Here is an 18,260-nt window from a genome sequence, read left to right as displayed (position 1 = left end):
GGGAAGCTTACCAAGGCCCAGCTGATTGCCCGGCTGGAGGAGAGAGATCGAGTCAATGAACCGGTCCCTGTCTCTGAGGGAAGCAGCCCGGCAGATGCAGCGCAGGCACCAGTGTCTGTCCCCACTGGGAGTGGTCAGCCGGCCGCTGAGGGCTCCCCGAGACCCCCCACCCCTAGGCGTAGGGGGAGGGGGAGCCCAGCGACTACCGAGGGCTCGGTGGCCAGCAGGGGATCGTCCCGGCGGAGCTCCCTGTCCCTGGAGCGGATGCGGATGGAACATGACAGGGAGCTGAGACGGGAAGAGCTCGAGTTAAGGAGGCAAGAACTGAAGGAGCGGGAGAACCAGCGTAAACACGAGGAGAACCAGCGCCAGCAGGAGCTGGAAGAGAAGGAGAAGCAGCGTGAACATGAGCTGGCCATGGCCCAGCTGAAAAGCAGGGAGGCCCCGGCTGCGGTGAGTGAGGGGGGGCCCAAGCCTACAAAGAGCTTCGGTAAGAGCTTCCTGGCCCCGCGTAAGGAGGGGGAGGACATAGACACCTTCCTGACGGCCTTTGAGAATGCCTGCGAGCTGCACCAGGTGGACCCTGCAGACAGGATCCGGTGCCTCACCCCCTTACTGGACTCCACCGCCGTGGAGGTGTACAGCCGAATGAGAGGGGAGGAGGCGCGGGACTACAACCTGTTCAAAGAGGCCCTGCTCCGCGAGTTTGGGCTGACCCCGGAGATGTACCGGAAGAGGTTCCGGAGTCAACGTAAGACCCGGGAGGTCACATACCTGCAACTGGTCAACCGGGCGCAGGGGTACGCCCGCAAGTGGACGGCTGGGGCCCAAACCAGAGAGGACCTGCTTGACCTAGTCGTACTGGAGCACCTGTATGCGCAGTGCCCGTCTGACCTGAAGCAGTGGCTGATGGACCAGAAGCCGGAGAACCCGCAGCACGCAGGCCGGCTGGCCGACCAATACATGGACAGTCGGGCAGGAGATGTCAGGGAGGAGTCTCGAGGGGGCAGGTCTGCCTCAACGCAGAGAGAGAGTCACCACGGGACGTCCCAGCGGGGCCCTATGGAGAACCCCCACCAAAGGGGAACGTCCAGCGTCAGATCCACCCGACCCCCTCGAGGGGACCCACGAGACATGGGCTGCTTTCACTGTGGCCAACAAGGCCACATACGGGCCCAGTGCCCCAAGCTCAGAGACAGACCGAGCAGACCCAACCCGCCGAGGGTTGACTGGGTACAGACCCAATCGGAGGAGGGGCAACATGCCCAAGAGAGGGGGGCTGGCAGTGTCCCACCTGGGGAGGAGGGAGGAGGGCCCCCGGTCAGCGCCTCTGGGGGGCTGGATGCTCCGGTCCCAAGGGGCTGCTACAGGGTGGCCATGGGGCTGCCCCTCCGGAAACAGTGCCTGGTTCCCCTGGAGGTGGATGGGAAGAAGGTCACTGGGTACTGGGACACAGGCGCAGAGGTGACGCTGGCCCGGCCCGAGGTGGTGGGCCTAAATCGGATGGTGCCTGATACCTACCTGACCCTGATGGGCGGTGAGCGGGACCCCATTCAAGGTGCCCGTGGCGAGGGTGCACCTGAAGTGGGGGGTCAAGGAGGGCCCCAAGGATGTGGGAGTGCACTCCCATTTGCCCACAGAGGTGCTAATGGGGGGGGACCTCGAGACCTGGCCCGGCAATACCCGGGGTACCCTGATTGTGACCCGTAGTCAGAGTCGGCGCAGGGCTCTGCACCCTGACAACGGGGAAAGTACTCTGCCCGAGTGCCTGGTGGGGAGGGAATGCCCAGAGACACGACCCAGAGAGGCTGCGGCCTCAGACCCAGCCGGTGAGAGAGAGCAGGGCCCCATCCCTGTCCCAGCTGCTGAGTTCCAGGCCGAGGTGCAGAAGGATCCCTCCTTGCAGAAGCCCAGGGACCGGGCTGACCTCAATGCAGCGCAGACCATGAGGAGAGGTTGCAAGGAGAGGTTCCTGTGGGAGAAGGGGTTCCTGTACCGGGAATGGGCTCCCCCCGGGGAGGTGGAGTCATGGGGGATTAGGAGGCAGCTGGTGGTTCCTCAGAAGTTTCGCCACAAGCTGCTGTACCTGGCCCATGACATCCCCCTCGCAGGGCACCAGGGAATCCGGCGCACCAGGCAGAGGCTGCTACAGAACTTTTACTGGCCTGGGGTCTTTACCCATGTCCGGCAGTACTGCCAATCCTGTGACCCCTGCCAGCGGGTGGGGAAGGCCCGGGACAAGGGGAAAGCAGCTCTGAGGCCTTTGCCCATCATAGAAGAGCCTTTCCAGAAGGTGGCCATGGACATGGTGGGGCCTCTCAGCCAGGCGACCCGGTCAGGAAAGAAATACATCTTGGTGGTGGTAGATTTCGCCACTCGATACCCCGAGGCGGTGGCCTTGTCCTCTACCGAAGCAGCCACCGTGGCGGATGCGCTGATGACCATTTTCAGCCGGGTGGGATTCCCCCAGGAAGTCTTAACGGACCAGGGGTCCAACTTCATGTCGGAGCTGCTCCAGTCCCTGTGGGAGAAATGTGGGGTCCGACCCAGCTGGGCCTCAGCGTACCACCCCCAGACCAACGGGCTGGTGGAGAGGTTCAACGGGACGCTAAAGATGATGCTAAAAACATTCATGCACCAGCACCCACAGGACTGGGACAAGTACTTACCTCACCTGCTGTTTGCGTACAGGGAGGTACCCCAGGAGTCTACTGGGTTCTCGCCTTTCGAACTGTTATATGGGAGGCGGGTAAGGGGGCCCCTGGACCTGCTGAGAGACGAATGGGAGGGGAAGGCCGCTCCCGATGGCGAGTCGGTGGTGGAGTATGTCCTGACCTTCCGGGAAAGACTTACCGAGCTCATGGGCCTGGCCAGGGAGAATCTGGCCCGAGCCCAGAGGAAGCAGAAGGTCTGGTACGACCGCACGGCGCGGGCCCGCGCCTTTGCCACCGGGGACCAAGTGATGGTTCTCATCCCCGTGAGGAAAAACAAACTCCAGGCTGCCTGGGAAGGGCCCTTCAAGGTTGTCAAGCAGCTAAATGAGGTAAACTATGTGGTGGAGCTGTCTAACCGGGCGCATCACCGCCGGGTGTACCATGTGAATATGATGAAGCCATATTATGACCGGGGGAATATGGTGTTGGCCGTGTGTGGCCACTGGGAGGAGCCGGGGGATGACCCTCTAGTGGATCTATTCCCAGGGACAAAGGCTGGTTTCCCCCTGGAGGCGATTCCCCTCTCAGATCAGCTGACCCCGGCTCAGCATGCTGAGATCAGAGGGGTGCTGCAACTGTACCGACCGTTGTTTTCCAACCAGCCTGGGCGCACTAATTTGACTGTCCACCGGGTGGAGACTGGGGCACACACCCCGATACGATGCTCCCCTTTTCGGGTTACCGGGAAGACGGCCCAGGACCTGGAAAGGGAGGTCAGGGACATGCTGGCTTTAGGAGTGATCCAGCCGTCCGCCAGCCCCTGGGCCTCCCCAGTGGTGCTGGTCCCCAAGAAGGACGGGTCGATCCGGTTCTGCGTGGACTATCGAAAGCTTAATGCCATCACCGTATCTGATGCCTACCCCATGCCAAGGCCTGATGAACTCCTAGACAAGCTGGGAGGCGCTCGGTACCTCACCACCATGGATCTTACAAAGGGCTACTGGCAAGTGCCGCTGGACGCAGATGCCAGGCTGAAATCGGCCTTCATCACTCCCCTGGGGCTCTATGAGTTTCTGACCCTGCCCTTCGGCCTCAAGGGAGCGCCGGCCACCTTCCAGCGCCTGGTGGATCAGCTACTGAGGGGGATGGAGAGTTTTGCTGTGGCGTATATTGATGACATCTGCGTCTTCAGCCAGACCTGGGAGGACCACGTACTCCAGGTTAGACAAGTGCTGGACCGACTCCGGGAGGCGGGGTTAACCGTAAAGGCTGAGAAGTGCAAGGTGGGGATGGCTGAAGTATCTTACCTGGGCCATCGGGTGGGGAGCGGCTGCCTAAAGCCGGAACCAGCCAAGGTGGAGGCGATCAGAGACTGGCCCGCTCCCCAGACCAAAAAGCAGGTCCAGGCCTTTATTGGGATGGCGGGGTACTATCGGAGGTTCGTGCCCCACTTTAGTGCCATAGCTGCCCCCATCACTGAGCTGTGCAAGAAGGGGAAGCCAGACAAGGTGGTCTGGACCGAGCAGTGCCAGGAGGCTCTCCAGGCACTGAAGGAGGCTCTGCTCAAAGGCCCAGTTTTGGCAAACCCAAACTTTGACAAGCCCTTTATGGTGTTTACCGACGCCTCCGACATGGGCCTGGGGGCGGTGTTGATGCAGGAGGATGAAAAGGGGGAGAGACACCCCATCGTGTACCTGAGCAAGAAGTTGCTACCCCGGGAGCAGAACTACGCGGCCATCGAGAAGGAATGCCTGGCCATGGTGTGGGCCCTGAAGAAACTGGAGCCATATCTCTTTGGGCGCCACTTCACCGTGTACACCGACCACTCTCCCCTGACCTGGCTGCACCAGATGAAAGGAGCCAACGCCAAGCTCCTGAGGTGGAGCCTGCTCCTGCAGGACTATGACATGGACGTGGTCCACGTGAAGGGAAGTGCCAACCTGATAGCGGACGCGCTGTCCCGGAGAGGAGGCCCTGAACTTCCCCAGGTCACTGGGCAGAGTGACCCCGCTCAGTTCAGTCTCGGAGGGGGGAGAGGTGTGATGGAATAGGGACTGTCTGTGTGGTTGATAGGTGAGAGCAGGGACTGTCTGTGTGCTTGGTAGGCAGAGACAGGTCTGCAGCTGTAACATGAGCCTGGCCTGGGGGAGGGGAGGTCTCACCTCTGGCTGTAGCTAGACAAAGGGAGGGGGGAAGTGGAATCAGTTTTCGGTTGGGAGCTGGGAGGTGGGTTTCAGGGGATCCTAGGCTGGGATCCAAGCACCCTGAACCCCCCAGAAAGGCCAGATTGAGGGGTCCTGGCTCTGAACCCAAGCTGGGCTGTATCCTGTGTTCCTGTTGTTCAATAAACCTTCTGTTTTACTCGCTGGCTGAGAGTCACTGTGAGCCCAGGAAGAGGGGTGCAGGGCCGGACTCCCCCACACTCCGTGACACAGGGCCAGGGCCAGGGTCAGAGCCAGGGTCGGGGTCGGGGTCAGAGCCGGGGCTGGGGTCAGAGCCAGGGTCGGGGTCAGAGCCGGGGCCAGGGTCAGGGTCAGAGCTGGGGCCAGGGTCAGAGCCAGGGTCAGGGCCAGGGCCAGGGTCAGAGCTGGGGCCAGGGTCAGGGTCAGAGCCAGGGCCGGGGTTGGGGTCGGGGTCAGAGCCGGGGCCAGGGCCGGGGTCAGGGCCAGGGCCAGGGCCAGGGCCGGGGCCAGGGCCAGGGTCAGAGCCAGGGCCAGGGCCAGCAGCCGTCTGCCCAGACGTGTTTGCCACGTGACACCCTGAGTTGCCGTGGGGGGGGGGCAATTCCCAGCTCCAGCGGGACCCAGCCCTTGCTCTGGCCCCAGGAGTGCTGGGGCCTCGGGGGGGAGGGGCGTTCACAGGCTGGGAAAGGAACGTTCGGACCCTTTCGGGAGCCATTTCAGACGTGTTAGGAAGGTAATTCCGGGCTTTTCCTGCCCTCCCAGCCCTGTGCCGCCAGCTTCCTGGGGGGCGGGAGATCCTGGACTAACGCTCCCATGGGCAGGATTCACCCGGCTTCCCCGGCCCAGGGAGCCAGCCAGGGGCCCTGCCAGCTGGGTCGGAGCTTCCCAAGATTGTCTTTGCCTCTCTGTCTTGCCGGGCTGGGGGTGGGCACAGCTCAGCTCAGGCTCTGCCACTTGGGCTCCAGCCTCCCGCCAGCGCCGGGTAACCCAGCACCATCCCAACCAGCCTGGGTGCCAACGGGCACCTGGCCTCACTGCAGCGCACAGAGCAGGGCCAGGCAGGTCTGCATGGGGGGCGGGGCTGTCTGGGGGCATGGCAGGAACCCTTCGGAAAGGGACCGATAAAGGACAGTAAATATTGTTCCGCCCACACCTGGGATCCTGCGGGCAGACGTGGTCGCCCCATCTCTGGAAAGCCCTCTTGGAACTGGAAAAGGTGCAGAAAAGGGCAGAAAACTGTGGAGGGGCCTGGAACAGCTTCCGAATGAGGAGAGGCTACAGAGACTGGGGCTCTTCAGCTTGGAAGGAGACGGCTAAGGGGGGATACGATAGAGGTCTATCAAATCATGACTGGTGTGGAGAAAGTAGGTAAGGGAGTGTTGTTTACTCCTCCTCCTAACACACGAACCAGGCGTCACCCAATGGCATTAACAGGCAGCAGGTTTAAAACACACAAAAGGAAGTATTTCTCCACACAGCGCAGAGTTAACCTGTGGAACTCCCTGCCAGGGGATGTTGTGAAGGCCAAAAGTATAACTGGGTTAAAAAATAATTAAAGACGTTCCTGGAGGATGGGCCCACCAATGGCTACTAGCCAAGATGGTCAGAGACGCAATCTCATGGTCTGGGAGTCCCCAGGTCTCTGGCTACGAGACGCTGGGAACGGAGGACAAGGATTGGATCACTCAGTAACTGCCCTGCTCTGTTCGCTCGCCCTACAGCACCTGGCACTGGCCACGCTCAGAGACAGGAGACTGGGCTAGCTGGCCCATCGGTCTGACCGTATGGCCGTTCTTGTGGGGGGGTTGCTATGGATCGCTCCACCCGCCCATGTGTTCATTCAGGCCCCGGCAGTGGTGGCCTGGCTGTGAGTCCCACTGGCAGAGCCGTGTCATTGTCAGGGGCGGCTCCAGGCCCCAGCACGCTAAGCGCGCGCTTGCGGCAGCATGCCACGGGGGGCGCTCTGCTGGTCACCGGGAGGGTGGCAGGCGGCTCCGGTGGACCTCCCGCAGACGTGCCTGTGGAGGGTCCGCTGGTCCCGTGGCTCCGGTGGAGCATCCGCAGGCACGTCTGCGGAAGGTCCACCGGAGCCACGGGACCGGCGACCAGCAGAGCGCCCCCTGCGGCGTGCCACCGTGCTTGGGGCGGCGAAATGGCTAGAGCCACCCCTGGTCGTTGTGGGGTCCCTCGGAGGTGGGGCGCTCTCCGCTCTGATGTTGCTGGTTGGTCTCTGTGTGACCCTGGGCCGGGAACGCACTCTGCTCCCTGGCGGGGGTCGGACAGTTCTGAGGGAGACTACGACTGGGAACCACTGCACATGGGCCAGCCCAGAGCGTCACCCTGGCCCAGCTCACACACACTCACACTCCTGACGCTGGGTCAGACCAATGGTCCATGCAGCCCTGTCCCCGACAGTGGGCAGGGCTTCCGGGGAGTGGACGAACAGGGCACTTGGAGGGATGCACCCGTCTGCCCCCCCTGGCTTCCGGCAGCCAGAGGTTTAGAGACCCCCAGAGCCTGGGGCTGCAGCTCTGCCCATCCTGGCTAGTAGCCGCTGCTGGACCTGACCCCCAGGCACTGAGCTAGTTCTTTTCAACCTCCGTTATCCTTCTGACCTTCCCAATACCCCGGCAGCGAGTTCCCCGGGGGGCCTGTGCGCTGGGGGAAGAACGCGTCCTCTGCTGCCTGCTAGTTCACAGGGTGGCCCCCGGGGCTGTTGTGGGAAATGGTAGCGAATGGGTCACAGACGCTTTCCAAGTGTCAAACTTCCGCAGTTGTACTCTGGGCCTCGATTGCTCCAAGAACCCCGGAGCCTGCGGGGACAAGGGGGGGCCTGTCTGTTTGGCACTCTGGATCCCTGCTCCAACTCCCAGCCTGGAGCCTGCATGCGAGCCCGGGGAGCCTGCCCCGGGGCCTCTCCAGGCTGGCCGGGAGCCAGCGCCAAGCGGGGGCTGGGGGTGTCGCCCTCCCCCATGGGACCAGGGCACTGCCGGGGGATCTGAGCCTGGGGGTGTCGCCCTCCCCCATGGGACCAGGGCACTGCCAGGGGGATCTGAGCCTAGGGAGACGGTCCCCCTTGTGCCGCTGGGGGTTGGGGCCTCGCCCCGCCCCTGTAATTAAGGGGTGGGGGGCAGGCAGTGAGAGGCGGCCCCCAGCGCCGCAGCCCTGGGCCTGGGCCTGGGGGGCTGGCAGGTGGGAGGGCACCGCCTGGGAGATTTACAGCCTGGCTGCCCCAGCCCGCGGGTTCCCCCAAGACAGGACGCGCTGGGGCTGCGCCTGTGGGTCCGCAGCTCCCGGCTCCGGGGGCAGCTGCCGTCTGTGCTGGGAGCCCGGCCCCACCCTGCCCCGGGGGCTCAGCGCCCGCCCAGCCACCCCAGACCGCCAGGCGGGCGAGGCCGGCCGAGTCCCTGCCTGGCCCCCAGGCGGCCGGGGCGGTTCCCGGTGACCAGCTGGGCTGGGCGGGGGGTGAAGGGGGCTGGAGCCCCCCACGCCGCAGGAGCCGCCGGCAGGGGCGGAACCGGCCCCGGGGAGGGGAACGGACCTTTGCCGCCCCGGCCCGTGGCGGGTTTAGCTCTGCGCTGCCCGAGCCAGGCTGGGCTGGAAGCCGGGACAGACGCAGCCCGGGGCCCGATCCGCAGCCACCCGCGAGGGGAGCGATCCCGCGGCCAGTGGGAGCCCCCGGGGCGCGGCGCTCCCGGGCGGATGAACTCGGTTATTGTCCTTACTCCGCCCCGAGCCCCAGCGGCGACTCCCTGGGGGGGGGGGGTGAGGAGCCGGGGGGGCGGTGCCCTGCGGCGCTGGGGGGGGGGCAGTGTCCTGCGGCGCCCTGCGGGGGGGTTGCGGGCGGGGCCGTGCCCTGCGGCGCCCGGCGGGGGGGGGGTGCTGGGGGGGGCAGTGCCCCGCGGCGCCCTGCGGGGGGTTGCGGGGGGGGCAGTGCCCTGCGGCGCCCTGCGGGGGGGTTGCTGGGGGGGGCAGTGCCCTGCCGCGCCCTGCGGGGAGGGGTTGCGGGCGGGGGGGGGCAGTGTCCTGCGGCGCCCTGCGGGGGGGTTGCTGGGGGGGGGCAGTGCCCTGCGGCGCTGGGGGGGCAGTGCCCTGCGGCGCCCTGCGGGGGGGTTGCTGGGGGGGGCAGTGCCCTGCGGCGGACTGTGGGCCCAGGATCCGCGAGGGGAGACCCCGGGCGCTGTGGGGCCGGCGGGGCTGGCGCTGCAGGTGTCGCAGATCTGGCCCCTACCCCCCCCCCCCAAGGCCCCGCGCTGCGCTCGGGGGGAGCCTCGGGGACCCCCCCCCGGGTCCAGCAGACACGGGCCGGCTCCTCTGAGCGTTGTTCTCCCGGGGCCCGGTCCCGGGGCCCTCGCCAGCCCGGGACGGGACGGGCCGCGCGGACTCCTGGATCCCCCCCGGTGGAAGGTGCCTGAGCCGGCGGCAGCCGCTGAACCCCGAGCGGGGCAGCTGAGAGCGGCGCTGGCTCCCCGCGGCTCCGGCCCGCCCGTCGGTGGCTCCGGCGAGGGGCGGCCCCGGGCGGGGAGGCAGCGGCCGGGGGCGGCCGGGGGCCGGGCGGTGGGGAAGCGGCCGCCGCGCTCGCCGGGACTGAGCGATGCGCTGGGAGCCGCGGGGCCGAGAGGAGGCGCCGCCCCGTGCCCCGGCCCGGCCGGTCTCGCTCCGTCGGGGCGCTCGGGCCCGCGCTGCCCCGGGGCCTGGACGCGAACCCGGCCACGCTCCGGGGGCGCCTCTGGCCAGGGCGGCTCCTGTGCCCCGGAGGCCGCGCCGAGCCGAGCCGAGCCCGGGCTCCAGACCCGCTCGCGGGGCCCCGGGGGGGGGGCGCCCCGACTTCGTTTTGCACAGTAATAAAAGGGGCGGTTCCCCTGGACGCCCTTGGCCACGCCCCCTTTGGGTGAGGCCTGTCAATCACTGCCGGAGGCCGCCAATCAGCGGGCAGGCGCCGGGCTTTGGCCCCCGCCGAGGGAGCCGGGCGGCAGAGCGCGCGCTGCCCCGGGGGCCCAGGCGCTCTCCGGGTTCGAGCGGCCGCGCGCGGAGCGCCCAGGGGCCCGGGGGGGGGCCCTGCGCATGGGGCCGGCCCCGGCGGGGGAGCGCGCGGGGAGCCGGGGTGCGCGGCGCTTCCCTCCCCATGGAGCCCTCGGGCCAGACCCACCCGCCCCACGAGCCCATCAGCTTCGGCATCGACCAGATCCTGAGCAGCCCGGAGCCGGGCAGCTGCTCGGGGCCGGGGCCGGGGCCGGGGCCGGGGCCGGGCCGCCCGGCGGGGGAGCCGGACTACGCGCTCTACGGGAGCGGCTGCGGCGGCGCCTACAGCCCCGCCTGCTCGCTGGGCTCCCCCGGCCTCGGCCGGAGCATGAGCGTGGCCCCGGGGGGCCCCGCGGGAGGGGTGATCCGGGTGCCGGCGCACAGACCCCTGCCCCCCGCGCCGGGGGCGCCCGGCCTCCCCGGCCTCCCCTTCCCCTGGATGGAGAGCAGCAGGCGGCTCGCCAAAGACCGGCTTTCAGGTGAGCCCCCGCCCGCCGCCAGCTCCCTGGCCCGGCGGGGAGCGCCCGGTCCCCGCCCCTCTCTCGGGGGCGCTCAGCCACCGGGCCCGGACGGGCATGAAACTGGGCCCGATCCCGGCAGGTGCCGAGCGCTCCTCGCTGCCATCCCGGGCCGGATCGGGCTCTGCCGCCCTCTGTCCGCGGGGCTCGTGCGGGGCGGAGCTGCCCGGCCCTGGGCAGGGGGCGGCCAGCGGCTCCGCGCCCCGCAGCATGAACCCGGGCCGGGGCGGGGCGGCGGCTCCGGCCGCTCGCCCCGGGGAGATTCCGGCTCCCCAGTCCTGGCCAGTTCGGTGTCTCGGCCCCGGGACAGAGTCAGCGCCTGTTCCCGGACCCCGCTGCGGGGCCGCCGGAGAACCAGGACGCGGAGAGCGGACCCCGAGTGGCAGCGGGACGGCGCCCGGGGGCCCCGGCTGCGCTGGGCGGGGGCGGGGGCGAGGGCGGCTCCAGGCTCCAGGGCACCAAGCGGCGCCTGGGCCGGCGAGCTGCGGGGGGAGGCGGCTGCCGGCAGTTCGGCGGCGGGGACGGCGCAGGACCGGGGCCTCCCGCGAACGCCGCCTGCCAGCCGCCTGCCTGCCAAACCACACAGAGCCGCCCCGGCTGCTGGGTCCCCGGCCCCGCGGGCTCCGGCTGGGGCTGGGGCCAGGGCGCGGCGGGTCCGAACTCCGCTGGCCGCAGCCCCGGGCCCCGATGGCCCAGCTGCCGCTCCCCGCGCAGCGCCCGGCGGGGGCAACCCCCGACCCGGGTCTGGGGAGAAACGTCCCCGGGTGCGCGGCCGCTTCGGAACCGGCTCCGGCTCACGTTGCTGTTTCCGGACCGCCCGGTGCTTTCCCGTCCACTCCCCGGCGACCGGCAGCCGGGCCCCGCGGCCCCAGGCCCGGCTCGCTGAGCCCCGATCCCACCCCGCGTCCCCTCGGAGCTGGAGCCTGGCGGCGGGAAGGGACGGGGGTCCTGATGCAGCCTCCGCAGCCCCCCCGGGCTCCCCCTTGCGCGCCCTCCCCCGCTCCCGCCGTGCGCCCCCCGGGCTCCCCCTTGCGCGCCCTCCCCCGCTCCCGCCGTGCGCCCCCCCGGGCTCCCTCTTGCGCGCCCTCCCCCGCTCCCGCCGTGCGCCCCCCCGGGCTCCCCCTTGCGCGCCCCCCCGGGCTCCCCCTTGCGCGCCCTCCCCCGGTCCCGCCGTGCGCCCCCCGGGCTCCCCCTTGCGCGCCCTCCCCAGCTCCGGCCGTGCATCCAGGACTCCCCCCCCCCCGCAGCTGGTGGGACTGGCGATGTCCTGCTGGGGATTGCGAGGGCAGGTGCTGTGAGCACCAGCCCGGACGCCTGGGTTCTGTGCCCAGCTCTGAGCTGCTTTGCTGGGGAAGGTCTCGGAGCACCCGGGACGCAGAGCAGCAGGCTCCTGCCCAGATGTGTTCTCGCTCCAGCGGGCCCATCCCTGTCCCTGAAGCACCGGGGCACCTTCCCTGGCCGCCGGCGGAAGCTGGGGCCCCCGGGGGCTCCCCCGCCTGGGGAAAGGCCTTTTCCCAGAGCAGGGCGGGAGCTCCTGCCCTGGCTGCAGGGGGCGTGTGGAGTGCGGGGGGCTGATTGCCCTGGGCTTTGAGCCGGTTCTTAGCCCTGCGGCAGCGAGTCCCTGCCCCCCTCCTGCCCCATTTCTGGGAGTGGGCAGTGGGCGGTGATGAGGTAGGGTTGCCAACCCTCCAGGATTGTCCTGGAGTTTCCAGGCACTAAAGCTGATGCCATGGGATGAAATCTCCAGGAATGTGGCCAGCCGCAGGTGGCATCCCTAGGTGAGGGCAGGCGGCCCGGGCAGGCCAGGTGTCCGGAGAGCCAGGGCTGGGCTCTGCCACGCTCCCAGGATGCCCTCGGCTCAGGGCTGTGCCTCAGGCAAGGAGCCCACGCGGGCTGGGCTGTGGCTGGCGGGTCGGACGGAGCCGGCCCCTCCCGCTGTAGCTGCAATCGATGGGGCCACTCTCGGCTGCATCTGAGACCCGCCTCCAAGCCCCGGGCCAGCGCCTGGATGGCCGAGCTGCAGCGACGGGAGCCCAGCCAGGTGGGGCGGCCCTGCCCGGCTGGGCCCCCGGCTGCATGGCCGGTTTCCACTCCTGCCTGGAGGAGTCTCGATTCCTGTGCAATAAATCGGGGGTGGGGGGACACGGGACGGTTCCCGAAGCCAGACTGTGCCGGTGGGAGTGGCCCTGAGCCGTGGATAACGAGGGGGTGGAGCCAGCCGGCTCGGGTGCCAGGCTCCCCAGTGGCTCCGCACCGTCCCCCCAGCCCGGGGGGCCCCGTCAGCCCTGCCATGTGCGGCTGGCGCAGTGGGGACACTCAGAGTCTGGAGCCTGGCTCCCGGGCAGCTCCACCAGCTGCTTCGGCCCAGATCCCAGCTATGTCGGGTGCCTGCCCTCCAGCCTCCCCGCCCAGTGCTGGCCCAGGCCCCGGGCGGGCAGGCAGCGAGTTCGCCCGAGGCAGGTGCCAGTCACTGCCGGAGGAGCTGCTGTGCCCCAGCGGGAGACCAGCCCCCAGTGCCCATCGCGCCCCAGTATCCAGGCTGGCCTCTGCCCTGACCTCCTGCCTCCTCTCTGCCTGCAGCTGCCCTGTCCCCGTTCGCGGTGACGCGGCGCATCGGGCACCCCTACCAGAACCGCACCCCCCCCAAGAGGAAGAAGCCGCGCACCTCCTTCAGCCGGGTGCAGATCTGTGAGCTGGAGAAGCGCTTCCACCGGCAGAAGTACCTGGCCTCGGCCGAGCGGGCCACCCTGGCCAAGGCCCTCAAGATGACAGACGCCCAGGTGAAGACCTGGTTCCAGAACCGCCGCACCAAGTGGAGGTAACAGGCCGCAGCTCAGGGCTGGGCCCCGCCACACCCAGCCGGGCCGAGTGCAGGGTCCCAGCGTCTGCAGCACAGCCTCCCTCGCAGCGAGGGGCAAGGCCAGCCCCCCGGCTGGGCGAGGGCGAGCTCAGGGGGTTGAGCATTGGCCTGCTGGGCCCAGGGTTGGGAGCTCAATCCTTGAGGGGGCCACCTAGGGATCTGGGGCAAAAATCTGTCTAGGGATCGGTCCTGCTTTGAGCAGGGGGTTGGACTAGACACCTCCTGAGCTCCCTTCCCGCCCTGAGATTCTATGAGCTTCCCCCTAGAGCCAGATTCCTGCCCCACTCCCCCTGCTGAGAGTAGCCAGGGCTCCTGTTTTGGCAGAGTGGCACAGGGATGGGGCGGGGGTGTGGGTGAGGGGCACAGGGATGGGGCGGGGTGTGTGTGGGTGAGGCGCAGGGTGGCACAGGGATGGGGCGGGGGTGTGGGTGAGGGGCACAGGGATGGGGTGGGGGTGTGTGGCTGAGGCGCAGGGTGGCACAGGGATGGGGCGGGGGGTGTGTGGGTGAGGGGCACAGGGATGGGGCGGGGGGGTGGGTGAGGGGCACAGGGATGGCGTGGGGGTGTGTGGCTGAGGCGCAGGGTGGCACAGGGATGGGGCGGGGGTGAGGCGCAGGGTGGCACAGAGATGGGGCGGGGGTGTGTGGCTGAGGCGCAGGGTGGCACAGGGAAGTGGAGGGGGGGTGTGGGTGAGGGGCACAGGGATGGGGCGGGGGGGTGAGGCGCAGGGTGGCACAGGGATGGGGTGGGGGGGTGTGGGTGAGGGGCACAGGGATGGGGCGGGGGGGTGAGGCGCAGGGTGGCACAGGGATGGGGGGGGGGGGTGTGGGTGAGGGGCACAGGGATGGGGCGGGGGGGTGAGGCGCAGGGTGGCACACGGATGGGGCGGGGGGGTGTGGGTGAGGGGCACAGGGATAGGGCGGGGGCGTGAGGCTCAGGGAGGCACAGGGAGGGGGAGGGGGGGTGGGGGTGAGGGGCACAGGGTTGTGGCGGGGGGGAGAGGCGCAGGGGGGCACAGGGATGGGGCGGGGGGGTGTAGCTGAGGGGCACAGAGATGGGGCGGGGGTGTGGGTGAGGGGCACAGGGATGGAGCGGGGGGGTGGGTGAGGCGCAGGGTGGCACAGGGCTGGGGCGGGGGGGTGGGTGAGGCGCAGGGTGGCGCAGGGATGGGGCGGGGGTGTGGGTGAGGGGCACAGGGATGGGGCGGGGGGGTGTAGCTGAGGGGCAGAGGGATGGGGCGGGGGGGTGTAGCTGAGGCACAGGGTGGCACAGGGCTGGGGTGGGGGTGTGGGTGAGGGGCACAGGGGTGGGGCGGGGAGGTGTGGGTGAGGGGCACAGGGACGGGGCGGGGAGGTGTGGGTGCGGCGCAGGGTGGCACAGGGCTGGGGCGGGGGGCGTGTCTGGCTGAGGGCAGGGTGGTGGGAGAGAGGGGCCGGCCCGGGGCAGGACGGGACGGGGGTGTGTGGGTGAGGGGCACAGGGACGGGGCGGGGGGGGGTGGGTGAGGGGCACAGGGACGGGGCGGGGGGCGTGTCCGGCTGAGGGCAGGGTGGTGGAGGGGCCGGCCCGGGGCAGGACGGGATGGGGGGGTGTAGCTGAGGGGCACAGGGACGGGGCGGGGGGGGTGGGTGAGGGGCACAGGGACGGGGCGGGGGGGGTGTGGGTGAGGGGCACAGGGACGGGGCGGGGGGCGTGTCCGGCTGAGGGCAGGGTGGTGGGAGAGAGGGGCCGGCCCGGAGCAGGACGGGACGGGGGTGTGTGGGTGAGGGGCACAGGGCTGGGACGGGGGGTGGGTGAGGGGCACAGGGATGGGGCGGGGGTGTGTGGCTGAGGCGCAGGGTGGCACAGGGATGGGGTGGGGGTGTGTGGGTGAGGCGCAGGGTGGCACACGGATGGGGTGGGGGGGTGTGGGTGAGGGGCACAGGGATGGGGCGGGGGGGTGAGGCGCAGGGTGGCACAGGGATGGGGTGGGGGGGTGGGGGTGAGGGGCACAGGGATGTGGCGGGGGGGTGAGGCGCAGGGGGGCACAGGGATGGGGCGGGGGGGTGTAGCTGAGGGGCACAGAGATGGGGCGGGGGTGTGGGTGAGGGGCACAGGGATGGGGCGGGGGGGTGGGTGAGGCGCAGGGTGGCACAGGGATGGGGCGGGGGGGTGGGTGAGGCGCAGGGTGGCACAGGGATGGGGCGGGGGTGTGGGTGAGGGGCACAGGGATGGGGCGGGGGGGTGTAGCTGAGGGGCAGAGGGATGGGGCGGGGGGGTGTAGCTGAGGCACAGGGTGGCACAGGGCTGGGGTGGGGGTGTGGGTGAGGGGCACAGGGGTGGGGCGGGGAGGTGTGGGTGAGGCGCAGGGTGGCACAGGGCTGGGGCGGGGGTGTGGGTGAGGGGCACAGGGACGGGGCGGGGAGGTGTGGGTGAGGCGCAGGGTGGCACAGGGCTGGGGCGGGGGGCGTGTCTGGCTGAGGGCAGGGTGGTGGGAGAGAGGGGCCGGCCCGGGGCAGGACGGGACGGGGGTGTGTGGGTGAGGGGCACAGGGCTGGGACGGGGGGGTGGGTGAGGGGCACAGGGATGGGGCGGGGGGCGTGTCTAGCTGAGGGCAGGGTGGTGGAGAGAGGGGCCGGCCCGGGGCAGGACGGGATGGGGGGGTGTAGCTGAGGGGCACAGGGACGGGGCGGGGGTGTGTGAGTGAGGGGCACAGGGCTGGGGCGGGGGGCGTGTTTGGCTGAGGGCAGGGTGGTGGAGAGAGGGGCCGGCCCGGGGCAGGACGGGACGGGGGTGTGTGGGCACAGGGATGGGGCGGGGGGCGTGTCTAGCTGAGGGCAGGGTGGTGGAGAGAGGGGCCGGCCCGGGGCAGGACGGGATGGGGGGGTGTAGCTGAGGGGCACAGGGACGGGGCGGGGGTGTGTGGGTGAGGGGCACAGGGCTGGGGCGGGGGGCGTGTCTGGCTGAGGGCAGGGGGGTCGAGAGAGGGCCCGGCCCGGGGCAGGACGGGACGGGGGTGTGTGGGCACAGGGACGGGGCGGGGGGCCTGTCTAGCTGAGGGCAGGGTGGTGGAGGGGCCGGCCCGGGGCAGGACGGGATGGGGGGGTGTAGCTGAGGGGCACAGGGACGGGGCGGGGGGGGTGGGTGAGGGGCACAGGGACGGGGCGGGGGGTGTGTGGGTGAGGGGCACAGGGACGGGGCGGGGGGCGTGTCCGGCTGAGGGCAGGGTGGTGGAGAGAGGGGCCGGCCCGGGGCAGGACGGGACGGGGGTGTGTGGGGGAGGGGCACAGGGATGGGGCGGGGGGCGTGTCTAGCTGAGGGCAGGGTGGTGGAGAGAGGGGCCGGCCCGGGGCAGGACGGGATGGGGGGGTGTAGCTGAGGGGCACAGGGACGGGGCGGGGGTGTGTGGGTGAGGGGCACAGGGCTGGGGCGGGGGGCGTGTCCGGCTGAGGGCAGGGTGGTGGAGGGGCCGGCCCGGGGCAGGACGGGATGGGGGGGTGTAGCTGAGGGGCACAGGGACGGGGCGGGGGGCGTGTCCGGCTGAGGGCAGGGTGGTGGAGAGAGGGGCCGGCCCGGGGCAGGACGGGACGGGGGTCGAGGCGCAGGCAGCCCCCGCAGGCACTAACGGGCTCTGCCCCCGTCCCCGCGGCAGGAGGCAGACGGCCGAGGAGCGGGAGGCCGAGCGCCAGCAGGCCAACCGGCTGATGCTGCACCTGCAGCAGGAGGCCTTCCAGAAGAGCCTGAGCCAGCCGCTGCCGCAGGACCCGCTCTGCATGCACAACTCCTCCCTCTGCGCCCTGCAGAACCTGCAGCTCTGGGCCGAGGACAAGAAGGTCACGTCCGTCTCCGGGGTGGCATCTGTGGTGTGAGGCCCCCGTGCTGCCCCCTGGAGCAGGGGGAGAGACCTGTCTGCACATCCCCACGAGGCTGCGGGGTGGCAGGGGCGGAGGCCGGACCCTCCATGCCTGCTGCAGATGCAGACCCCTGGGGCCCAGGGACCAGGATGCCGGTGCCTGCCCTGCCTCAGCACCCCGGGGCAGCAAGGAGCCCCAGACACCCCCCACCCTGGCAGGCCAGGCCCTGCTGACTGACTCAAAGGCTCTGCCTACAGCTGACTTACTAGTGACCTGTACTGCCAATAAAGGGTTAAAGTCTGTGTCAGTGGAGACCTAGATCCCCTCGGCCAGGCCCTCCCCGTGGGAGCTGGGCCCCCCGTGACTGGCTGGGGCTCTCTCCAGGGCGGGGGGACAGCCACCCCGACACCTGCCCAGAGCGGCTCCAGCATCAGCCAGGCCCAGTCCCCACGCTGCTGGCTCCCCCTGGCTGGCTGCGGAGCCCAGGGATGGAGGGGAAGGCCCCCCGGATTGTGAATGGCGCCCTGGGGCCAGCTCTGCGCACAGGGAGCGTGGAGCTGCGGGCGCTGCTCTGACCAGAGCCAGGGTCCTGTCTGCGGGCAGTGGCTGGGGCCAGAGGCAGGAGAGGACAGCAGGGGGTTGGAGCAGAACCACATGGGGTTTGACTTCCCCTGACGGAGCCGGAGCCAGAGCAGAGCTTTCAGAGACCCACCCAAACTGGATTTCAGCTTTCCAGGGACGGAGAATCCACCACGACCCCTGGGAAATGGGTCCCGTGGTTATTTCTCTCTCTTAAATTCCACCTTCTTTCCCGGCTAAGTTAGTCTGGCTTCAACTTCCAGCGCTTGGATCTGTCTGACCAGAGCGAAGAGCATTTGGTTCCCCCCGTGAGAACGTGCAGGCTGGGATCAAGTCACCCCTGGACCTTCCCTTTGTGCTACACTGAGCTCCTGGAGCCGTCACTTCCAGGCAGGTTTCTAACCCTTTAACTATCCCCTGGCGCGGCTCTGACCCCACTCCCATCTAGCCACGGCCTTCGGGAACTGGGCCAGGATCCTAGCAGCGGTCGCACCAGTGCCACATACTGAGGGGAAATCACCGCCCTGCTGCACCTCGAGATTCCCGTTTACACACGTCCCAGGATCGCGTTCGCCTTGTGGCTGCAGCATCGCACGGGGAGCTCACGTTCGG

General features: G+C 69.7%; 1 protein-coding gene across 1 annotated transcript; it reads left to right on the top strand.

Annotated features, from left to right (window-relative positions):
* Nucleotides 1-9,962: 9,962 nt before the first annotated feature.
* On the top strand, nucleotides 9,963-17,226 carry TLX2 (T cell leukemia homeobox 2). Its single transcript, XM_045019680.1, has 3 exons — nucleotides 9,963-10,338; nucleotides 12,958-13,195; nucleotides 16,868-17,226. Exons 1-3 carry the CDS (start codon nucleotides 9,963-9,965, stop codon nucleotides 17,082-17,084), a joined length of 831 nt encoding a protein of 276 aa, XP_044875615.1. The 3' UTR covers nucleotides 17,085-17,226.
* The last annotated feature ends 1,034 nt before the right edge of the window (nucleotides 17,227-18,260 follow it).

Source organism: Mauremys mutica, chromosome 5 (assembly GCF_020497125.1).
Source record: "Mauremys mutica isolate MM-2020 ecotype Southern chromosome 5, ASM2049712v1, whole genome shotgun sequence".
In the NCBI taxonomy this organism is placed as follows: Eukaryota; Metazoa; Chordata; order Testudines; family Geoemydidae; genus Mauremys; species Mauremys mutica.
Note: the sequence above shows the minus strand (reverse complement) of the source record. Positions and strands in the feature narration are given on the sequence as shown.